This window comes from Oryzias latipes, chromosome 22, assembly GCF_053564925.1.
Source record: "Oryzias latipes strain Hd-rR chromosome 22, Olatipes_Hd-rR_3.1".
Lineage (NCBI taxonomy): Eukaryota > Metazoa > Chordata > Actinopteri > Beloniformes > Adrianichthyidae > Oryzias > Oryzias latipes.
The window spans coordinates 21,124,170-21,149,784 of NC_136258.1; the positions used below are offsets into that span (position 1 = coordinate 21,124,170).

At 37.9% G+C, this 25,615-nt stretch overlaps 1 protein-coding gene across 2 annotated transcripts in view; it reads left to right on the forward strand.

Annotated features, from left to right (window-relative positions):
- rps6ka1 (ribosomal protein S6 kinase a, polypeptide 1) overlaps positions 1-25,615 on the forward strand; it is a 50,861-nt gene that overhangs the window by 384 nt on the left and 24,862 nt on the right. Inside the window, exons 1-2 of one of the 2 annotated variants that reach the window (XM_011490281.4) lie at positions 6,011-6,709; positions 14,113-14,157. In XM_011490281.4, the coding sequence (XP_011488583.1) occupies positions 6,647-6,709; positions 14,113-14,157 (108 nt within the window). In that variant the 5' untranslated portion in view covers positions 6,011-6,646. Of the gene's footprint in view, positions 1-6,010; positions 6,710-14,112; positions 14,158-25,615 lie in introns of those variants that run through there. The other variant, XM_020713732.3, reaches the window with a different exon arrangement.

Consider the following 25,615-nt stretch of genomic DNA (forward strand, 5'->3'; position numbering starts at 1 on the left):
TATATATATATATATATATATATATATATATATATATATATATATATATATATATATATATAATCAAGAAAACGTCTAAAAAAGACCAGCCTAATCCTCTTTACTGCACACTTTTAGAAAAAGTTGTGTTTTTCTCCTCTCAGCTCTGCTGCGTGGCTTCAGGCTTTGACAAAAACAATACCCTTATTGATGTTTTTCCTCATTCATACTGAATAATACCCAGAAAATGTCGGAATCACATAAACAGACTCATAAACTTCTTAATGCATAAGTATGGCAAGCAAAAAAGTTTTTTAAATGTACTTTTATTGAAAGCCCCTAAATAAGTAACAATATTTTAAGTCTTTTATTTTGAAATTTTAGTCACATAAATAATGAAAACCAGATTTGATTTTATATTAAGAAATCAAAACAAAAAGAATACTAAAGAGGAGAAACAAAATGCATATGTCTATACATTGATATATCAAACTTTGAAAGATTAATCATGACTTGATTGGAAAATTAAAAAGTAAAAGAGATCCATATGTTCTGTAATGGATACACGTGCAAATTTTGCCATTATTATTATTCCTAATCATAAATTTACATCTACTGAGACACACACTATATGAATCCATCCAAGTTTTTCAAAAAAGAGTTTAATTAGTTGCTTCAAAGTATTTTTTTAAGTAGTTTTAGGTAGTTTTTAAATTATTTCACCTTTTTTAGTTTATGTGTGAGATTTAGCACCCATTATTAATCCCCAAAACTCATTGGTTATATTTCACGTCTGGCGAAAAGTTCCCACAAATGCTCTTTTTAAATTTTTGGCAGCACAAAAGGGCATGAACTGATGAAGGCACATGTTCATCAAACAGCTGCCCTCTGACATGTGGCTCCCCCTGCCGTTTTTGCCCTTCAACAGAAGAAGAAACATTGTCACAGAAAAACAAAATGGTTTGACAGAACATGACAGGCAAATTGGCAGAGGGATTTGTCATTTGTGCTCCTTTTTAGGAATTATCCTTCATTGCCTAATGGGACAAAGACTTGTTTAAAGCTATTTGGGGGGGGGGAAAGTAAAAACAGAACCTCAACAAACCCGAACAAAATAGCTTTAAAATCTCTTTTACATAACGTTTTTAAAAATGATTGTAGCAGGAAAAGCTATTAGTAATAATAAATGAGGGATTGTTGAGCATTCTTTTGTACTAATGTGTGCAGAAATGTGGGGGGAAAAATCCAAAATGATGTGTGAGACATCTCTTCTTTTGTGACAGACTGAAACTCATTTCATTTAGCAGAACATTTAGTGTGCTGAATTTTTATTCAATCTTTCTAAGCACAATTTGCCTAATAGTGCTTTTTGTGTTAGTAATAGAATATAGCATTTTCTAACCAAAAATCCTACTTTGGTATTATTTTTCTTGTTTTGTTTGAAGGTCTGGCTCATCTCACAACAAAAGCCAGTGACATTATGATTTATTATAGTGTTTAATTGGTGCTGCTCTATGTACGCCTCTGTTTTTTTTCCATCCCTGGCCCAGCCCAAATACCTGAAGTACAAATTCATGTCTGAACGTGCAGTTTTGTACTTGACAGTGTCTCAGACTCATATGGTTATGAACAAGGAATACAGTGGTAATGACAAAGACAAATAACAACAGTTTGTGTCCTCAGTCCTCCCCCTTGCTTATTTGCTTGACTTACTAATCAACATTACAGCCATACGTCATCTGCTGCTGGCCTGCCCCGTGAGCCGTTTCTGTGATAAATCACAGCTCCACTGATGTTTGAAGTACAATGACACAATTTGAGCTTCATCTCTTTGCAGCAATAGCCCAGAAAAGGCCCTTGAATAATCGCATTACCATCTCCTCCCGCTATAGCCGGTCAGCGCTGATTGGATCATTATTCTTGCCCCTCTATGGATCAGCTAATTAATTAGTTCTGTGCCGCTCTCCCAGCACCGTACACTCAGCCAGCACAGTTAAGAGGGAATTATTACCAAAGATCTTACAGTCCTTCCTCTGAAACCTGACACACTCTGGGGTGTGAGATGTTTTTTAGATCATAAAAGGCCGGCAGTAAGTGGTTATGTGCCGTCTGTTAGAATTCGTGGGCAGCACTGCTGTTTCTGGTGTGTTGCTGTAACACAAGGACATCCTGGTCTAAAACTGAAAGCTTATTGGAGGTGTTGCATCAACTAATTAATTATTCTTTTTTTTACCAAGTCTTTCACTTCACACGCTCACTGAACTTTGTGTTTCGGGATTATATTTGTTAGGGTAATTATAACTGTAACAAAGAATGTTAAAGCCCCACGCCGATCATCTTTTGATCCAGTGTTAAAAGCGTCCTCAGTGGTCTTCTAATTATGATTATGTTGTTTTTGGTCTCAATCAAAAAACTTGTGTGGTTTTCTAGGACATAGTTTCTGCAGAGGGGCAGTAATTCAATTGAAATTTGGCTCTGAATTGTGGGTGGGACTACTGGTGTGGAGTAATTTATCAGAATAGAGCGGAGCAGGGAACTTTAGTATATTCTACGTCAAACCGACAAGCTTTTTCCAACCTTATATTATCGTCTGCGCCTGATTCACAACTATTTGAATAAAGAAATACTTAGAAATTCCCTTTTAAGCCTTATTTTCTTTATATATGTCCTCCATCAAGAGAAAAATGCCACAGGAACGTTTTAAAAACACCAATTTCATTAGAATGGGTCTTTAAACAAATGATCCAAAGTTATAGTCACTGTAGTTTTGTTTCAAAAATATTTTCTGATATTATGTTTTGGTTTCAGCACAGAGTTAAGGATTTCAGGATTAAGAATTTTAAACCGCTCATGTAGTTTACTTACTGCGCAGTGGAATTCTGAATTGAGCTTGTGTATTGTGCACAGAAACCTTGAGAATGTTCTGCCGGAACCTAAAAATAACCGGATGGAGCTTCAGAAATGAGAATCTCTTTATTAATCATTCAAAAGTTGAAGGACTGGAAAAGAGAAAATAAGAAAGCGGACGTTCTTATCAATGGATTCATTCATTTTTTTGGCCTCATTTTAAAAGTTTGCAGTTAGAACATGCAGCTATTTGCATTTTAAGTGCTCTGTTTACAGCTGCACAGGGAACTATATGTTATGATTCATTATTTCTCCCTCTGCACACTTATCACCGCACACCTTCCGCCTTATTCTTCTGTGTTTTTCAACTTCAGCTGAAATTGAGGTTAAACAACAGTGTCATCTCCATGTCAGTTTATCTGATTTGCAAACATGTTGTTCGGGGAGCAACTCTGTCGTCCGTCATGTCGCGCATCCTAGCTGTTTCTCAGCTCCTTGATAAACACATTTCTCAGCTGTCAGCTCCTACATCTGTGAGGAGTTCTGCTTTACACGCCTGTTAGGCTTGGCTGAGTCAGATTTCCCATGGTGCTTCATTTTTTGCTGTGCGGGTGCATGTGTATGGAAGCGGGGGGGGGGGGGGGGGGTATACTGATTGCATGCTGGGGGAGATGTCTGAGTCATAACATGGTCAAATTTTCAAATCTCTGTCTCATGTACAAAATCCTTCATGGCTTATCATCCCCTCCTCTTCACCAGTTTGTTAACATCCGGACAGCAGATCACAGCAGAACTCGGAGTGCAGTCAGAGGAGACTGTATCATTCCCTTCAGAAAAAGCGCTTTTGGTCAGACCGCTTTTTCTGTTAGAGCTGCTACTGAGTGGAACTTCACACCTGTTAGTATCAGAAATCAAAACACATATCATTTATTCAAGACACAATTAAAGAAATGGCTCATTGACAATCAGAGCTGTCAACACTGAGTACATTTCCTCTCACTGATCCTCATTACTGTCATGTCTTTTATGTGCACGTATGTTCTTACATTTTTCTGTTTTTGGATTGTTTTATCATTAATTTGATTTTAGGTTAACTGCTTATTTTATTGAATGCATTGTTTAATATATATATGTAATGTTATGTAAATATGTAATTTTACTTTGATCTTTTAGGGTGATTTTTAACATCTTCCCAGGGACTGCAGATGAAAAATAGCCCTTTGGCTAACTCTGGCATATTGACAGAAATGTTTATTAATATGCGCTGTCCCCCCTATTCAAATAAATGATTCTATAAGTGTCACCTGTGAAATCACTGAAGCTTCATTAACAGGAATTAAGTCCCTAAAGGTCGGTGTCAAAACTTGTGTCTTCAGTGCATTCCTGAATTATTCCAATATTTGTATAAAATACTAACATTTTTCCCCCTGAAAACACTAAACAAAATTCATGAATCACAAAGACAATTAAAGAGACAACTTGATTTATACATATAAAGGGTGGAGGAATGATGGGGCGCGAGGGAGGACATTTGTGGCGGCGCTAAATGATAAACAGCAGCATTGCATTATGGGGTGCCGTGAGAGTTTCCTGCAGCTGCACATCCATCACAGAGACAAACTCATGAGCTCATATGTGCACCAATCTCCTCTTTTGACCACTTTGCTGCTTTAAATCCACTCACTGGAGGGAAAGGAAGAGGAGAAATCAACATGTTGTCTGTTTTCCTGGCTTCCCTCTGTGTTGCGTGGGCATTCAGACATGAATGAGTGTAGCAGTTTTTCTCTGAAGTGAAAATAAAAAGAAGTGTTGCAATCGCAGCTTGGATACAAAGTCCAAAAGCCACAGAATATGGTGAGGTTACACAATGAGGAAAGTGACCCGTCCTCCAGCTTGGGTACTAACCAGACGACAAGCATTAGAATGGAAAAGAGAGGCCATGCAGCAGCATTTCGCATTCAGGAAGGCATATCAAAGCAGGTGTTGAATATAGGGGTGTTATGATCCACTTTAACAACAATTCCATTAATTTCATAATTTGTGGTTGCCGATATGATTCATAGTCGATATTGGTTCATTTTGAACGATCCGATTTACTGACCTAAAATGGGTCCAGGACATCTCTAGCCAAAAATTTAACCAATGTGACTCAGAAATAAACACTGAACAGTGCAGGTGAAGTTTTCCATATTCCTTGTATGTCTTGGAAGATAATCAAGTGTAAATGAAATATGAGTACAAACAAGTAAACAACAATTAATGGCAAATCCATTCACATTTTAGTTTCATAAAGTTCAGCCCACTTTCTTTTTCAAAATAATACAAAGGGAACATTATTAGAACAATTTACCCCACTGAATGGTCACATGTCTTTGCTAAATTCAAATTGTTTCCACATATTGGACTGCAATGATGGCCTGATCAGTTTTGATGTCATTACACGTGTTGTCATAGTTAAATAAACCTAGCATGCCTCAATCCAAATGGTATTTTCCAATATTAATTCAATCTATTTATTTAATTTTATAGGTCAATTTAATTAACAGCTTGCTTCAGACAAATCAGTCAGGTTGGATTGTATCGATTTACTGATTAAGTCGATTCTAAAGCCATTTCTTTGGTGTGCAAGGTTTCATTTTTGTCACTGAATGTTAATCAAAAACGCATCGAACCAACAAAGGAAGACAGTTGTATGCCCTCCAGTTGCCAATAGTAACCAAAGCTGGCCATGAGCAAAATCCACTCTGCAGTGAATGAGAACTGATGAGGGTGGATGGGATGCATTATGTTACTAAAGATTACAAGAACCTTTATGAGAGCTGCTGTCAGTGAAAGAAGAGGTGGACTGGTCAGGACCCAATCTCTCCCCCTGGAGGGTCCTCCTCTCTCAACTTGTCCTTCACATCACGGATATTGTGCAATCCAAATTATGTAATTTTGCTTTCCAGTGTCATTTTTAGACCTAAAACTACATCTTTTTAAATTCAAATGGTGAAGTGAAATGTGCTCGTTCATTTACTGGAACACAGTCAGTGGATGCGCTCCTCTGGAGCCTCTTGCGCGGGGAAGTTGCTGCACCAAAACGCATGAAAGACATTCAGCAGCTCTCATTAATAGCTGCCCTCCATCTGCATTACGTATTTGCTGTTTGACTACTCCGCCAGATGATGGCGCGATCGCACTTGGGCGGAACAAGCAAGGAAAAAGGGGGCTGGATAAAAGCCAGTTGGAGCGTGCCAATAGCTGCTGGAGTTGGAGACGGCTCGTACTACGGGAGGCCCACTGAGGTCTCCGCGCTGGAACTGGGAACGCGTCGCTTTCTGACCTGGAAAAGCAAAATCACGAAGAAGAAAGGCGTCAATTTCTGACTGGTGCGACTTCGAACGCAAAAGATTGCGCAAAATCCGGCCAATTTCATAGTATCTTTAGTTCTGCGGAGCTCTGATAATTAAAGGAGCTTGAATCTCTTCGCTCCTGCCTGTCAGACGCAGAACCGGGGGCTTCCACGAAGCTCACCTGGCAGGAAGGACGAGGCTGTTTTCTCTTTCTGCGCCTTTCAGCGTTACTTTTCAAAACCCAAGCGACCGAGCGGCGCTTAAATCAAATCAAGGGATTACTATTGTTTGTAAGGCTATTGGCTGCTGCGTCCCTGTGCGCGTCTTCCTCTCCGAGCTGAGGACAAAGTGCTGATAAATCCGCTCCTGCTGGACTTGGGACCTGAGCAACCAGCTTCTCTGAACGGACGAGAGCGCAACTGACAAATCTGGGGAGACTTAAGTCACGGAAGGACAGCTGAGGGGAAACTGAAGATCCGGCGAAAATGCCTCTTGCACAAATCGCAGAACCATGGCCCCAAATGGAACTGGTGCAACTGGAGACAGAGGTAATAAGAGTCCAGGGTTGCTTTGTTTTAATTGACTTCTTTTTGGGGTTTAATTCCAAATATATTTTGTTCAAATGAATTACAATTGCTGGAAATTTGCTGATGCGTTAAATTGAGCTGTTTTTGAGAGACTTGAGGTTTAATAATAAAATAAAAAAATAGGATACATGCAGGCCTAAATTGATTATATATCCGTAAAAAATACTTAACAGGCAAAAGTTGCTCATCTATTTTGAACAAAGTTCTTTTACTCCCATTGTTGGCATCCAATAACTATTTTTCTCAGCATTTTATGCATTGGTTTGGACTTTTTCCTGTTGAGGACCCTGCAAGATGAAATGCTGCTTATGTAAAAATAAATAAAATAACCTAAATAAATAAATCTTTTAAAATAGTGCAACAGCTGCCTAAAGCATGTTTCCATGGTTGCCAAGTAGAAAAAGAGCATCTCATGAGACATCTAGAGAAATAAAGCACCTGTGTGCAAAAGTTTTCCAAAAAGTTCAAATTGATCTAGTTTAAATGATCTATACTTTTTAGGCTTAATATTTTTTTCCCTGAATGCAACTCCAGATTGTTTTGCAGTATTTTCAGAACTTGCAGAAGTATCTAGGACTACAGTGATGCATGTACCCCCGTTTCTGAAATGCAGCATCATTATTCATAAACCCACAAAGAGCTCCCTGAACAGGCTGATTGCTTCTTCATGAATATGGATGCATCCCATTAAGATCTTCTCATCAGATTAAATTATGGTGAACTGAACTGAGTGTGGAAGCAACCAGTGGCCCTTTAATTCTTTGAGGTGATCAAGCAATTTTCCTCCCTGGAATTGTTCTGCCAGTTATGCGAGCGGTTATGTGTGCGATAGCGCCTCAGTGTTTTTTGGTGCTTCTGATCTCACTAATGAGTAGCTCTGCATTAAGCAGTGTCCTCAATCAGCTCAACAGGAGCTTGATTTATGAATGAAGCTCCTTTTCTGCCTGGATAATATTCATAATAATTTGATTAGAGCTTCTGGGTTTTCGGATGATCCCTGAATACTCTAGAGCTTTGCCAAATTGAGGTGCGAAAAAAAAAAGGTGAATATTTGAAAAAAACCTTCAGAAAATCCAAAAAGAATGAATCACTATGCAATTTAAAGATGGTGTCTTCCATGAAATGGCTAGCTCAGTTTCCTCTGGTGTTTTGCAGCATGCGAGTAGCCTGTCACAGCCAAGCAGATGGTGAAGCAAAGCCTGTGAACAGCACTAAATTTATACCCAGAAAAACCCATCATTTTTTACCATTCTAGTTCCAACTTTATTATGTAAATATGGGATTAAAAACTCATTGTGTTGAATCCCAGCTGCATATACATATTGCGTTTCGACTTGTGTTACAGGCGTGCTTCCTGAGATTTAGTTTCTGTAATGAATTCGATCGCACAACTCACTGGGTTGGATGAATGCCGTTTGTCTCCGTCATGAGCCTACCAACCAGCTGCCCTCTGTGGTTGCTGAAGGCAGTGAGAGACTGCTAAAGGTTCGGATTGATTGTGCCGAAAGAGTGAGTAAGCCTGGAGGGCATGCCAGTGAACATCATGGGGAGAGTGCAAAGTCAGGCTGAGCCATGGGTCATCATGGACAGATGGGACAAACGACACTTTCCAGAGATGTGAACAGCAGAAGGCGAGTTTTAAATTACTGCCGTGTTTAAATACAAACACAGTTCTCCATTGTTTTGATAAAGAAAAAGATAAAGTGCCAGCGAAACTTGATGAGAAACCAGTTTCATTGCTCAGGCAAAGGTATCACGAATAGCAAGCAGTTAAATTGCAGTTAAACGCAGTTCTGTGATACCATGAAGAATGTGCAAAATGGGCCGTTCAAAAAGATTTGTTTGCTCTGAGCCCTGTAATTCATTACCAATCCACCTCTGTTGTGAATAAACTTATTTGGTGATTCATCTCCTATAAAAGCCGCTCAGTCATTCTGCTTTTCCTACTCCAGATGAGTCATCAGCATCAGCCACCAATACATGACAGGTCCTCTCAGTTTTAAATCATGCTGACATTTATTGCAGATTTCCACTACTGATGCAGTTTGATTGATTTCAATCTGAGTTGTTTGAACCACATAAAGTATGAATTTCATTTAGTTTTTGATGGTGCTGCAGATGCATGCTATTTATAGTTTCACTCCAATCATCTTTTAAACTACTTTCAAAGCATTCCTAGTGGTCTTTCAATTATGATTTTACAGCTTTCAGCCAAAAATCCAAAAACCTGTGTCGTTTTCTAAGACATAGTTTCTGCAGAAGTTTATTAGAAATTCACCTACGAGTTGCGAGAGGGACTGTCAAGGCGGAGTAAGCCCGCCCCTACTTCCCACCATCCATATGTTTACACTTCCTCCTGCTAGCTCACACTCCCAACCTAACATTACTGGTGCAACAGAAAAGGAGAGCAATATAGGAGCAATCCAGCAGTACAGATGAGGAAAACAAGAAAAGTACATGGATCTAGGCGTCTGCAAGTGGATGCATCAGACTGGAGCGGAGCAGGAAGCTTGTGGCCCGATGATTTTAAATTTGTTGTAACAACTACAAGCTATTTCAAACTGCAACTTTTCCATCTGATTCACAACAATTTTAATATGTTTAAATTCTCAGCAACACAGTTTTAAGCTTAATATTCTTTATTTATGTCCTCCATCATGAGAAGTGTCACAAGAATGTGCTAAAAACAACAAAAGCATCATTATATATATTTAATTGGACCAAGTTCTTTACAAACTCCTAGAACAAGTCTGACAGACTAGCTAGCCCCAGGGTATTCTTTTCATTTTTGTTTTTAAGGCAAACGTTGGCAGGGAGGTTGTGTTTCAATTGGAAATTCACAAGAATGAAAAGTGCATGATAGATTTTAGACCCCAGGGTCAGATGCTTTTTGGTCAACATCTCCTTGAAATATGCTGAAAAGGTTTCTACGCTTTGCTTTCACTGGAAGAAGGCAGTATGCTGAATAAGTGATAACCTTTGCTGATTTCAGTCAAAACATTAACTTTATTTGCAATCACAACACAAATTTGAGAGGGCGCTGGAAACCGCCTTAGGTATTTTTTAGTAGTGCCATCAGCGGACATTTTCTTCAATTCAGCGCTAGAAGAAAATTTCATCATTGGATTTTTTTATCTAAACTTTCAGGTTCACTACATTTACATGCCATCCAGATCTTGTGAGTTCATTTAAAAAAGGAATGTTGATGTACAACCTGATGGCAAAAGTGAAATGTTGATCATTTTTCTGACTGGAATGAGCATTGTTACTGATGACAGCTGTGCTTTCCTTAGGTTTAGACATGTTGTCATGGTAAGGTTAACCTAAATGTCAGCTGAGTTTGTTTCCTGGCTGGAAAAAGGCCCCTGTTGATGTGTCTGTCTGTGGTTCAGACTGCTGGACTGTGCTGGATGACGTCTCTTTAAGAAATGATCAGTTTGTCCATTTTCCCCGGCTGTTATTATGCAGGAACAGAAATGAAAAAAAATTGTCTTGCCCTTCTAAAAAGAATATTTGACAAAATAGTAAATAAGATAACTTTTAAAACATCTAGACTTCACTAGAATGCATCTTTGCAATTAAACAGGTTACAGAATGGTGTATTTTGACTGTGTATATGGGTTAAGAAGAAATTTTGAAGTAGAAATACTTATTCAGCAAAACTGGATGAACTTGGTTTTTCCGAGCAAGACTGCACAAGCCAAGAAAATGAGGGAGAAAGTCGAGTGAAAAGAGGGAATGTGTGTGTTTGCTCGGTAGGTGTGGCCCTCAGTGTTACAAACCTGCGTGTTTTCAGGTCAGATGCATTGTGGGTGTGTATCCTCCTGTCGCTGCAGTAAAATTGGGTGTGCACCAATGGTGAGCAGTTTGGTGGGGGTGGCATAACTGTGTGGGCATGTGAAAACCTGATAACACAGGTAGACACTTAACACGCCCCCACCCTTCAAAAAGAAAGATTTCTTCAACCTTTTTGACCTTTAGATATACCAGGTTAAGTTTCTAATCCTACCTTTGAAAAGTGCTGCAGATTTCTTGTGAAGGAGAACCTTTTTCTAGCTCAGCGCAAACCTTACCTGTGTTTGAAGAAACTTAAAAATACTTTTGAAAAAAAGTTAAAAATATTTATTTTTCTTTCTGAGAGGCTGCTTAATGAAATCCCACAAAGTGTATCTGAATTTTGTGCAAAAAGAGAAAAAGATTTCTTATTGTATCTCAGTTGCCTAGTTACAACGCCGTACTGCTTTCATCTGTTTAAATCGTGAATTTATAAATGCACTCCGTGGAAACAGTCACTTTAAAATTCACTCTAACTAGTCTAATTTATCAAGCTGTTGATTTATTCCGTTTTTCTAAACTGCTTTTTAAGGGAGTTGACTAAAATTGACATTTATGTTCTCATGGAGTTGAATGTAGATGTAGACGCCTTTGCTCCTGCTCAGGAGAAACCAATTTAGAGAGCAAAAGTCAATAAATGGACCATTTAACCTAAGCAAGGAGCTAACAAGGTTCAAATGTTAATAGATTTACGTCTGGATGCAGTAAATTTCTGCATTTAGATTGATCTATTGTACATTTTAAATTCAGCAGCATAACATTTTTAAGTACATAGTGTCCGGACAAAAATGTAAATAAGCTATACTGTCTATCTCTTAAAATCTTTCATTTAGCAAGTGTTTGCATTTCCAGGACATAACTGGAGAATGCTTATTTAGCCATCCTGTGTATTACCACCCACATTATACAACCACCACCTTACTTTATGCTTAATTAAGTACACAAAACGTAAAATGCACATTTTCTTGTTTTGCCAAGAATAGCATATTGTGTTTTATAGGTAGATCATTATTTATTTGTTAGTACCTTTTGAATGAAATCAAATTTTCTGTTTTTATAAAATTCATTTATTTTCAGGTCAAAAACTTTGAAATTCTTGTCACAGAATTTCATTTAAAATAGTATGAAACCTTTGACTTAGAGTTGACCTTTTTGATCCTGATTGAAGCTCATTGAAAAAGGTTACCAACTAATGCAAAGTGGGGTTTATTTAGCAACCTCAAGGGGATAGTGCAAAGTGTCTATTCACCAACTTTTGACATTTTCATCTTTACAAGAACTTTATATGTTCCAACAACGTTCAGGGTGGTTTGTATGTGCTTCCTGTTTACCGGGGTTTGTTGATGTCATATCCTTTTAAAACGGTGGCATCAGACTTAAAATGTCAATGTTTATAACAAATTTCTATGTCATATTAGTTTGCATGTCTTCAGTCTTCAATTGTAGTCCATTAAATTAACCAATAATGCAGCAGATGGTTTGTCAGTCTTACAAGACACCAACAAACTAGAAGTTCTTCTGTTAACTTCGGTGTGCCTTCCCTGTATTTTATTTTGCATGGGAAGCTAAATAAAAAAAAAAAAAAAAAATCTACAAATCCAGATAGTCCAACCAGCTGTTGAATTGTAAAAAAATTAGCTGAAAAAGGAAAAATTACACGAAGCAGTATTGCATGTTGGGAAATGAAGAAGTAGGGCAGAAAAAAACTTCATTTGCAAACATTTTCTTTACACAGAAGATATATTTTAAGTTTTATTGAGACATAAAGTTGGATTCTGAATCTTTATACAAACCAAATTTCCTGATTCTTCTTTTGCATCCTTCTACACTTTGAACCATTTGCCCCTATTGATATTTTATCGTTTGACTATAAAGGCAGCTGGTTTTCCGTGGTCTGTCCTTCTTATTTTGTATAGTGAGAAGGAAGGGGAAAAGGGCAGGGAGGAAGTAAAAATTATGAGGGTCAACCCTCTATAGCGACCAAAACTAAGCAAAAAGCGGAAAGGATACAGGAAGACTATTTGGGTTCTCTCAAGGCAACGGATGTTTGGTCCTTTTTTTTCTATGCAAAAATTCTAGTGCACACTTTTTTGCAGAAATGTGCACTGAGACAGAAAACATCAATGCAAAAAACATTTTTTGTTACAAGATCTATATTTAAATTATAAAATTAGTCAAATCTGACTTCATTAATTATTGGTACATGCTATGTAGCATAGCCCACTGACACCGAATAATCTACGGTAATCTGTCCTTTAACCTGGCAAAAAATGGTTCATTCCATGGTTAAAATGGAAAGACCCACCCCGTGGAAAATCGTGTTTTTGCTGTTTTTAACCTTTTCTTGTGGCATTTTTCTGATGATGTACTTCTTGATTTAAAATCAAGAGAATGGGGGGTGGGGTTGCTCCACCCCAACAGCCCCGCCTAAAACTCAGAGCTGAATTTTTAATGAACTACTGTCGCTCTGCAGAAACTATGATTGTATGAATTCCTTCACTACTCACTCACTGTAGTGTTCGCCATTTTGTAGAGTTGTCCAAATCTCCACTTCCAAAACCCAGTGCCCTAGAAATTTCCCAGAAGTCTCTGTGAAAAACAAGTGTGCATTAATGCTCACTAGATTGATAAATGTAGAGCACATGCATTGTGTTTTCATGTTCAATTCACTTTTATTTATATACTCCAATATTTACAACAATAGTCATCTCGGTGGGCTTCATATGAAAACAAGTGTAATCACTTTTTTTTCTCTTTAAACCATCCAAGTTTTCCTCTTTAGAACACAGTTCTTTGAAAATGTTCATGCTTATTAGATTTTTATTTTTGGAAATCATATTTGCTGTTTAAAAAAAAAAAAAAAAAAAAAACTTGTGAGCTTGGGTTCCCAATTGTTTTTCAAATCTAGGGCACTAGGTAGTCCAGCACTGTAGTTTTTTAGTGGTTAAGAAGTAGGGAAGAAATTCAGACATAGTCTATATCCTAGAAAACAACAGTTTTTTGTTTTTTGCTAAAAACAGCACGTTCATTATTAATCCACTAAGGACCCTTTTAAAATGAATCAAAAGATCATCAGTGTGGGTTGAACATTAACCCACATGGCATTAATAAGTTTCTAGTATGATTTATATTGTCATATGTGTTCATAGGCTTTATTTATTTAGTCACATTTTGCTTCCTGTCATTGTTGTCTTCGTGGGCAACCAAATGAGATGCAACCGGACTCGAACCTCACTTTATGCTCCAAGTTGGCTTTGCCCTGCTCTCCCACATGAGCATTGCGCTCATTTACGCCACTTCCAGGGGTAAGGCATTGTTTTACAAATAACAGTGATTACTCTTTTCGAGGATGCTCACCTGTGGGAGAACTGACAAAGGCTGTGCTCTTTTGCGTCAGCATCAGATTAGCAGGTTCCCACATACTCAGTTTTACACATGACCTACAATATCATGTATCTTTTTTCTTTTTAATAGACGTGTGATTCATCACCACGCAAACTGACAATTTCTCACATCTGCTTTTTTGACAGAATGGCCAGAGCACTACTGAGGATGGAGTGACAAATGCTGACAAGGTAAGTGCACATCTCTATGATGAAGAAACAGTCATGCAAATACACACACACACACACACACACAAAGCATTGATTTATTCCTGTAGCAACTGCAATGACAAGCCTTGGAGGATAATGTGTTGAATATTGTCAAAGGCTGATTGAGCAGCCGTCAGACAACTGCGCACACTCTCTGTCAAAAACAGCATAGTACAGGGGTCGGGAACCTTTTTGGCCAAGAGAGCCATAAACCCCACATATTTTGAAATGTAATTTCGAAAGAGCCATACAATAATGTAGTGTCCTTTTCCCACACTGAGGCACGGAGACTTAACCTCTTTTAAAGTTCTTTATTCCGATTACTGCAGACCGCAACAAACGCCGTACAATTAATTCAGCAGCTCCTGAATCTCTCCCGCCGAGACGAGAGCACTTCTCCCAACTTTATATTCCCCTGCTCCCGCTCCAGCCCCTCCCATTTCCCTTATTCGGCCCATAGCTGAACCCCATTGGTCCAAACTACCTAACAACAGGCTGAGCGACAGAACTGAGAGCCAATCAGATCTCTGCTTGACGCGTTCAATGAACTCCAGAACTTTTAACGCGGCCCAACAGCCACCCAACTCAGTCCGCGACAATTTGTTTAAAACTAAATATACAAGTGAATGTGTGCATTTGATTTAATTTCAACATTTTTAAAGTACAATAAGTCTGTGGATTCTTTTTAATAACATCGTTATGCTGTTGCTAATAAATGATGAGTATTTCTCGTGGTAGTTTTGCTGATGGTTTAGTCCAGTTGATACGTGGTGAGTTTCTGCTTCGTTCAGGCGTTGAGACTTTAAACGTGATCGTAGGTCTGAATGTTCTGTAGATGTGACAAAGACTGCTCACATGCAGACATGGAGCCAAACACACACTCACACGCTGCAGTGAGTGACGGGAAGCGGGTTTTACGTTTTTACAATCCCTGCGCGATTCAGCTGTTGCCTGTCCCCACAACACCTCAGCCCCACCCTCTGCTTTCTCCCTCACACGTCCCGTCTCCGCATCTGCGCGCTCTTTCTCAGAGACGGGAGCGCGTAGTTTTGGGCACGGCAATTCACAGGTTTCCAGCTGGTACAAACTCTGTGAAATAATAGATAATAGTAACTGATAGCGCTGGCGCAGATTTCTCTCTCTAAGCACTGCTACTACTGCGCGCTTCTGGCATCGCATCGCGCCCGAGAAGGACTGGACTAATGAAAAAAAAATTACTATAATTATTAAAGATTTGTCTGCGAGCCACATGTGACCATCAAAAGAGCCATATATGGCTCGCGAGCCATGGGTTCCCGACCCCTGGCATAGTAGGACAAATAGTGCATGTTCTAATCTGAGCTGTCTGCATGTCAACTTGTCATAAAGGGAACAATACACACTTGGTAGTACACAAAAAAACACTTTCAAAATCACAGAGTCAGCCCTTTTTGGCCCCTCGGCCTCTGCGGTTCGTTGTCCAAGCCTGAAATCTGACCCTGTTTCCTCCTCAACTCTGTTACCCTGCAGTCGTGTAGCGACATTTTCAAGTTTCTTTGCAGCTTTTTTCTTTTTTTTTATTTATTTAAACTGAAGCAATACACCTTGACTGAAGGAGGGCTGTGCTCACTGCAGAAAAAAAAAAGTCCTGCTGTTTTGTCGGTCATGTATGGGGCCCAAAGTTGTCATAGGCCTTTAACCCTTTAACACCATCTCTTTAGCCCCAGTGTTTTGATTCTTTTGACTACTCTTGAAGCATTTGTGCATTCAAAGTAATTCCAGAAAATTCCGAAGCGGAGAAAAGCAGCTATGAGCCATGCAGCACTTTACAGTAGTGAAGTGCTTCCGCAGTCAATGTTAATCAGCTGATTCTGTCACAGAGAAAATGAGTTTGCACCGTAATGCAACACTTTACATCAGTAAAATGATGGTGATAGAATAAGTGTAAGTAACTGGTCCAAATGTTTATTTTAAAAACATTTTTAAGCGTTAAAGGTTACAGACCCCTGGTGTAAACAGTCAAAGAGTTGCATTTTGTCAAAAAGCGTGTCTTATTTAGGTCTTGCCGGCAACATCCTGTTTTAAAAGGTTAAGGTTTATTTTAGAAACAAGCAATTATTTTTTTCAGTTTGGTAAGCTGCCCTTGTTATATTTTACAGTTTAACTGAATTTGTTTTTGGTTTGTTTTTTCACATTTTGAACCTCTAACTTGGATTGGTAAATGTCTAATCCAATATGACTAATTCTTGAATCAATTACTGCTTTGATCAACATTTAATCTATTGTAAAATAGTTTCTTCATAATATCTGCTAATTGATAATTTATGTTTTTTGATGTATTCACAGTGAAATAAAATTATCTTACGGTTGGGGCTGCAGTTGTTTTTGTTGTTTCGGGGGCGGTGTCAGAGGACCTGGTCCCCAGACATCAGGCCTGCAGGGCAGCAGTGAGCAGGCACTGCAGCGATCAATACCGAGCTGCTACTTTAGTGCTGGGAATCTGATAATGGCTGCTGTTGTCTACTCCAGCTATGGGAGCTACCTGGCTCCATCAAACCTGATGGGACAGACAGAGTTAGAAAGAGGGAGAGATGTTTGTGTCAACGACTGAAACAGGAGAGTCCTAGAACTTTCCATGTAGCTGAGCCATACATTTTAATCAAGAAAATAGGTATACGCTTTATTATAAGGTTGTTTGGGAGCATTAAGGTTATGTCCTGTCCAAACAACATGGTTTATTAAGTTCTTTTTGTGGTAAAACTGAGGAACTAACACAAGTGGGTTTCTGAGGAATAATACAGACGCAAGAGTCAAATCCTCTTTTTGCACTCTCATAAATGCTGCCAGACAATCTGAGACATATTATTATTTAATATTTGAGATGTTTAAGTTAATTTGTATTTATTTATCCAAGAAAAAGGTCTGTACACTTGTGTTGTAAGCCTATTTTTCTTCCTTGAAGTACTTTCATATTCATAAACTGTTTCTTTTACTGGACAAAAGATAATTTTAATATGTTTTTGTTCCCCTTTCACTCCTGTAGATAATGAGTCATTCTTTAATTCAATTTCTTGTGTGAAGGGTAAAATACTTGGAAAAAAATTAATTTCATTCTTATTTATTTATTTATTTTTTACAATTTTTCCTTTTCAAGAATTCCAAAAACACAGGGGGGAAAAAGGAAAGTGTTAGACAAAAGGAAGTGTTTGACCTTATTTCCTCTAATTGGCTTCACATTTTCTCATTGTTTTGGTGAGGGCAGTGTTTTATTGTTTAGTTTTTCTTATATTTTCTAAAAAAAAGAAGCATCTGAAAAAAGCCAAAATACTCAGGAATTCCATCCTTGCAGGTCTGCACACTTCCTGATTCAAGACATCTTAGATTTAGATTGACCATTTTTCTCCAAATTCTCCCTGGTTTTAAAATTCTGAATAACTTTTGATGTACTTTTAACTTTTTTTTATATATATATATTTTGGAAGTTCACTGCCATTTATATTATATGTTGTGTTTTTAAGTGCTTTGCAAACGAACTTTGACTGTTTGAGGATACTGATTTTTTTTCTCTCCTTCCAATAGTGAGATCGTGCAGCTATTTCAGCATTTTATATAGTAGACTCATCATGAACTTTAACTTATAGCAGCTTTAGCTTGTTTAAGCATGCAGAGGACCTTGGCAGTTTTAGATTACCGTAACTTTCCAAACCTAAGTTAACCAAGCAGTTTAGTTGGGTAGTTTACAAATATTTAATTAAATCGTAAAATGAAACCTCTAATGCCAGTAGCTTTTATAAACCTCACATGACAAAATGACCTAAAAGCTAATGGATCGAACATTGTTGCAGCCAGATATTCCGGCACAGCAATCGGACAACCCCGCACGGTCACCTGAGAGGGCACTCAACTAACCGTCTCGCCACAGGAGGATGACATTACCCGGCAATTTACTCCCTGGCAGAGACCCAGTATTTCAGTAATCTGGTTCCACACAACAAGTGCGATCGGCAGCCTATTTCTAGCAGCAGATCACGTCACCCTAATTGCCTTTGATGCTGCTTGAAGAGGTTTTCTTTGGGGTAAAGCTGGAACAACAAACAAAAAAAAGCATTAAATAAACAGCCATGTAATATGTATGTTTTTCTACAAAGTAAAATAGGTAGTGAAAGAACTGGTGATGATGCATCGACCTGTCTAAAAGAACGTGAATCTTTTAGGCCTACAGGGCATCGAGAAAGTGGGACATTATTTTCAGATCTAATTAAGTCGACAGTCATTTGACCTGGAAATGTGACGATCATTCTTGACTTATTGCTACTTTTCTCAATGTAATTTCTTACAAAGCACATTTTTAAAGCCCTCTGAGCTCTGAAAGACAAGTGAACATAATCAGAGCTGCATTACCCAGAATTTAATTTCACACTTACAACTGTAAAATCTTGAGTTTTCTTATTCATAAAAGAGCCTAATTTATTTTTGTGGTGGCAGACAGATGTTGTTATCGTGCTCATAAAGACATAAACCAATGGATTAAAGTCAAAACAAAAGATTAACTGATTTATTTTTAAAAATACATTTACATACTCTCTTTAAATTTACTCTGTAACATTTGGTGTGGCCTCTATCAGGTAATTTGGGCAAAGATTTGGGCTATATGAGCCTTGAAAAACATCAGTGAAATGGGATTTATTTAAAGCTGGGTAACTGCAATGCAGGAATCTATTTTTAAGTAATTGCACATTATCCTTTTGAGCAATAAGGTCAGTTTTAATGTTTGTGCATGTTATATTTGACAAATGTTCCTAAATATATTTTGTTTCAATAAATTAAAATGATTTTAATGTTTTAGAATGTCTATATATGTCCTTGCTGAACATGTTTGGCAACATTAAAAAAAAAAAATCAGTCTTCCTAATAGTCTTTGTTAATTTTAAGGTCCTTACAAGTACAGAACTGTTAGGGTTTTAGGTTTTTTAGTCGTATGCTTTATTGACACAATCATTTTTATTAACATTTGGTTTTTGAAATATAGTTAAGCAATATTTTTGTGCTTTACTATAAGCTACCACCACCTAAATCAGGGCAAAAAGCAGAGGAAGCTAACATCTATATCCCTGTTCTGTGTGTAATTTGCTCCCCCTATTGTAGATAATGGGTTTTTTGTGCTGCTAGGTGCTGAGAGTGTGGTATTTGTACTTTACTGGCCTACAAAAGGGCACGGTGAGTGGAGCACGGCCAGGAGTGACTCTCTCACAAAGGGAAACTGGAGAAACGTAAGGAGGAAATGCATTCATTTTTTCCTCCTCCAGCACCTCCAGTCATTTGTGGGCATTGCATCATGCAGACTTGGAATGTTTCTAAAAATGACACAAAGCAGACAGTTCTTTCTTAAACCTTTTATTTACCTAAAGGTCATGTTGCATGATCCTTTGAAGCCTTTGGGTGATTGACTTTGTATGCTCCCATATCCACAGGAACTTGGGTCAACTTTAAGGTCATGTGGTCGCAAAACATGGTCATCATTCCTCCACCACCATGCAGAGATTATCATTTACAAGAGTAGAGTTTACATTTTGCAACTATAAATGAAAATGTTTCCTGTTTTATTTAGGTGGAAGTTTGGAACTCATGTAGTTCAGTTAAAATGCATTCATACTCAGAGGAGATCATGGTGAACTCATGACAATAGTGTCTCGGTTTATTGTTGCATAACCCTTTACCACCAGCCAGTGGAGTAACACTTGTGTTATTCAACACAACAGAGATGTAAAACTATCTCAGTTTGAGGAAAAAGACTCTGGTTCATAGACATTTTACATTTGCACCAAGTGAAACTAATTTGGAGTTGCTTTTATCATTTTTAAGCATTGATTTGAACGACTGGGTAAAATGGGAAGGGAGTTCTTGCTGGAATGTACACTTGAGGGGGAAACTGACAACTGTCCTGGATGTTTTTATGGAACAAAATTGCTTCTCAAAATAGAATTTACTTTTATTTTTGTTGGACAAACAGGTTTTACCACTTTTTCTAGAAAATTAGGTTAGGAAGAAATAATTTGTTCTGGGAAAATGCGAGTAGGGCAGATTTTATAACTTGGTATTTATTTAAGATGGTATTTACCTAATTTTCAACCTTTTATATATTGCAGTTGTTGACCTCTGTGTTGCCACAAAGCACTGACTCAAAAAGAAATTGGAACAGAAGTCTTGAGGCTTTTCTCTTTTCTATCAATACTTGCAAAACCTTTCAAACTTTAAATGGTTGGATTATGGGGCAGTAGGAATGAGCAGCACTTGGAAAGGACAATACCATCTATTGGCTCAGATGAATGCATTTGCAAAATGTAGGACACTTTCCTTAAGCAAAGCCCCTTGCTCCCATTGCTCTGTGCCTGTCTGCTGTGGGGAGCATTACATGCTGTAGGCGTGCACCAAGTATTGCTCCTGTGAGGACTTCCAGCCTGGTAAATTTGGTGACCTCTCCTTAGATGGCCACAAGGCAGAAAAGTGAGAATGAAAGTTAAAATATTTCCATTTTCCTTTATCTCAGTGGGATATGGGTTCTTCATCTTTTTCATCAGATGTCTCATTTTTCCAGTTTGTGTTCCTGCAGGGCCTGTTTGTATTTTTTATCTTGATTAGGAGCATCCTGCTATTTTAAACTGCCCCACTTCTTTCCCTTGTTGGACTTTGGTAATTAACATTTATGTAAAGATGCTGGGCATTGGCTTCCCAAGAAGCTCTGTGTGAGGTTTTGCCTCGAGCACAACAGCATTTGGGGTGTGTTGTTTGTTTTATTTTTTTTAAACCAATGAATAATGTTGCAATAAGAAATGCAGTCGTTGATGGAAACTGTAGTTCTTATTGCTAGAACTTGTAGTTCATAACGTTTCGTTGAGTTTTAGACATTTTTATTGTAAAATTAAATTAATTTAGCATCTGTTCCTCTTTTTATTTTTTTGTTAACAGAAATCCATCAAATTGGGAGAAAGCTGCTGTGCAAGAGATTCTTCTGCAAGTCCTTGCAGCTGTTAAGGCTACACAGATATTGGGGACTTTGGAAGTCCCCAATAATCCAATATGAATAGTTCAAGTTCTGGGTAGATATTAGAAAAGGGTAAACATGTGCATCTTTTCCTCCAAACCCCAACAATTGTAAAGCTACATACACAGCGGGCAGTGATGGGCATTCAGCACGCCTATTGCAGTTTCTGTTTACCCCATTGTTTTTACACTGGACAAGCATGTGAAAGCTTGTTCTTCTTCTTCTACTGTTACTAGCGCGTGTCCGCTACCTACAGTTGGAAGAGGCTTGGTGCAAAAAGTCAAAATGGTGCAAATCTAGCAAATTTTGCTCCATGCTTTTTCTTTCACAACTCTTTCCCGATGTATTAAAGACTTTGTGTGATATAATTCCGGTCGGGGAGAAACTTCAATTATGAATTTCTCCTCCATGATCAAACTCTCAGTAGTTTCGTAAATTAATAGGGACGCTATCCATACCTCACCACCAGATCAGAGTCCCTGATTGGTCAGAGTTCAACTGGTTTACCTTCAAATGCGTGTTTTGTATGTAGAGCCCGAAAACTGTAGTATAAACTTGCATAGCTATGTGTGAACGGGAACGTTTTTAATGCAGAAGCCCACAACCCATGTTTATGCGTGTTTACATAGACTTTTCATTGGAAATGGTCATTTGAACGCCTATGCTTAGGGCAGAGTGAACATTAAAACAAATGCAATGAAACTTGCTTCTGCTCCATACTACTTTCTTAAAACAGTTCTTTGATTGTTACTTATTGGATGAATCTTTTCGATTTGAGTGTGAGGAAGATTCAAACCTTTGTAGAAAACCTTTGGACCACCATGTAGTAAAGAGCAAACTTGAGATGAAATGCTGCCAAAGTGCTGATACAGGATGCCAGCATGTGCTTGGCAGAATCCCCAGTAAGAGAAGACCTGTATTAGCAAGGTTTGGACACATCTTCCGGCCCTGCTATGATTAACACCTCACATTCCACAGTAGTGTGCAAAGGGGGGTTATCAGAGAGTAAATGGAGCTGCCGGTAAAAGACTGTATCTCTAAAGAATGTAGCATTTGGTGTAATACTGTCTAATCAGTGCAGACTTGGGGTTTGTTTACTTACAACATTCTGTGTCTTGATCCTGTAGAACAGGGGTGTCAAACTCATTTTCACCGAGGGCCACATCAGCATAGTGGTTGTCCTCAAAGGGCCAGATTTAACTTATACATGTAACTAAATGTAATGAAAAATAAACACACTTACTCCTTAATGTAAATAACTCATTTATTTATTTATTATAACTTTTTAAAGTGACAATTACAGTTGCATAGAAAACATATGTTTGCTTGTTACTTTAGCATAAATCCTTTTAAATTTGATTCTGTCAGGTTAGGTTACATGGACAGTGTTTAAGTCCTAATGTATAGTTGCCCAATCCAATATTTTAAGCCCTAGATATGAATAAATACACACCCATTTTTATTTATTATTTTAAGAAATTAAAAACTTTTTTGCTCTCGCGGGCCACATAAAATGACATGGAGGGCCCCATTTGGCCTGCTGGCCTTGAGTTTGACACATGTGCTGTAGAATCTGCAGCTATAAAATGGTTCAAACGTGCTGCAACTCCTTGTATTCTCTATATGTTCCTGTTGTTGACGTGGCTCTTCCTGGAAGTGTGTGTGTGTGGACATGTGCTAAAGCATGTGCTTGCGTTTTGCAGACCTGCTAAAGCTTCACTTGTACGTTTTAGCAGAGAGTTGTCAATAGCGGCATGATGCTGCTTGTCCTGAGGTGAGGGCGGCTGTACTCATCACATATGTCTCTAAAACACATCCATGGATACAAAAACATTTGCACACTCTAACTACTAGAGACAGGGTATGATCTCATCGTTTTTTTTTCCTTTCTCCATTTTTGTAAACAGTTTTTCAGAAATGTTCATAAATCCTAATAGAAAAAAACAAACAGGGTCTGGATATAGCACAGACACTGTGTGCTGTCTGCTCTTGTTTGCCCCTGAAGCATGAATATTTTATTCCCTTTATCTATTTACTTGGGACAATCCATCCCTTTTTTGTACGTTAAAGTCTTCTCTGTTCATTCAATTTTCTAATCTCATATCATACTTCAAAAATGTATCTGTTTACTTTTTGTAGTTTTTACTTATAGAATTTTCTGCTGGTATGCTATAAACTCTAAGAGATTGATTGGTTGAAGTCTTGAATGACAACTAAACAGACTTCTGCGTTTTCAACTCTGTTACACAGTTTATTTTAACATATTTATGAATTGTCATGGTAATTTTGCAGGATTTATGTACTACAGTTATTAAACGTAAGTCTGCCAGTTTGATTTCTTAAAAATAAATCGTAGAATATCAAGAAAAGAACTTAACCTGTTTTTTGTTGTTGTATCACTTGAGTGGTTAACCAAGTCATGTCTCCCAAACACAGCACCATAGGTGCTAGAAAAAAAACACATCAATGGTTCAAAAGTCATTTGCAAAGTTGGTCGTTCTCAAGTCAAAGAGGTTGTTTTTTTTTCTTTCTGTTTACTCCCATTGGGAATTCTTTGTATAAAACAAACAAAAACAAAAAAGTTTGCGACTGTTTGAAACACTGTTAAAAAATCTCCTCGGTTTTAGACAAAGTTGTGAAATAAATGTTTAGCGAAAGTTGTAGCAATCAGTAGAACAGGATCTGAAGTTTTTATCTCCAAAATGAAGACTAAACTCATCTCGGATTTAATGGCTGAATCAGCAGAGCTGTCTCTGAACCACATCCTGGAAGCCGATTTTAAGAACTTTGATATGAAGATATTTGCATACTAACCTAACAGAGATGCAACAACATGTTTTGTGTTCATCTTTTCATGTTGGCAAACACACATCTGAGTGTGTCACACTCGTTCAGTACCAATTTGCATCAGAGACTGAGTTTTATGAGGTTTTAAGATTCTTTTTTTTCTTTCTTAGAATTTGCTGAAAAATAATTTGGGTTGGTTTTAAGGTTGGGTACGACCAATTTTAACACACCGTTTAATTGTACGTTGTGTACAGCATTGCAAATTATGATGTGCAGCTTCCTATTCCTGCATCTTTGCAATGCAAACTCCAGATGTTCCATATTTATTCCTAAAGTACCACTCTGATCATTTTTTATCTATTTTCAAAGCATTCTCTGTGTTCTTCTGATTGTGATTATGCCATTTTTAGCCTAAATGAAAAAACCTGTGTAGTTCTCTTGGACATAGTTTCTGCAGAGCGGCAGTAATTCATTAGAAATTTACCTTCAAGTTGGGACTGTTGGCGTGATGTAACCCTGCCCCCATATCCCATCATCCTTCTGTTTACATATTCTCCTGCTAGCTTATAGCCTTACAACACCAATTTACCTAACATTAATGGTGCAACAAAAATGGCGAGCAATATTGTAGCTGTCCAGCCGTACAATTTTGAGACCGATGCCTGCTCGGACAAGGAAAACGGAGAGGTACGTGGATCTAGCCGGCTACAAGTGAATGCATCAGAATAGAGCAGAGCAGGGAGGTTGAGGCTTGCCGTAGTAACTTGTACATCACACTTACCAGCTTTTTCTAATGGCATTTCGCGTCTGCACTTGATTCGCAATGATTTGAATAAATAATCAGAAATGCAATTTTAAACTTAATTTTCTTGATATATGTCCTCCATCATGAACATGTTAAAAACACCAAAAACACACTTTTATTGGACTGTCTTTAAATCTCATTTGTCCTTCTCTATCCACTCATTTAGCTTTTTAGAGTCTATTTCTGGTGTTGATGCTTTCAAATGAATATCTACCAGAGCAGCCAGATTATTAATCTGTTCTCAACAGCTTTTTTTTTTTTTTGAATTAAAAATGCTTTTGGACTTTTTTTTTTTTTTTACATCTTTAAAAACCTACAATCCTCTATATTGTCTTAAATCAACAAAAAATACAGATATAACTGTACAACTACATTAACCACTATAATAACTGTAATCCATTGGTAATCTGCCTGTTCCATAATTCAGACAGTTTTGAAGGCATCCAACATCATTTCTGGAGTTTACAATAGAGCAGGTCAGGCTTTATTGTCTCAAACTCATGAGAGATTAAAGGACAAGATCCTCCCATCCGGCCTGGTTTTTCAGACTAGGGTGGACTGTCTGCAGTGGACTGATGACGGCATCCTTAACTCCAGACTGCAGGGAGGCTATAGCAAGCCACATGTATACAGAATATGTGCAGCTAACCACAGCAGATGGATGATGAAGAAGGCAGAAGTCCTTTTTCTTTTGCCCCAAGTGTTAATCTCCTCTTCTCCATCATCATAGATTACAGAGAATAATGGGACTGAATGCATTAGTTTCAACTGCAGTTGTAGTTCATTTGATTATTTCACCAGCAGGCTGACTATTAACAACCAGACGT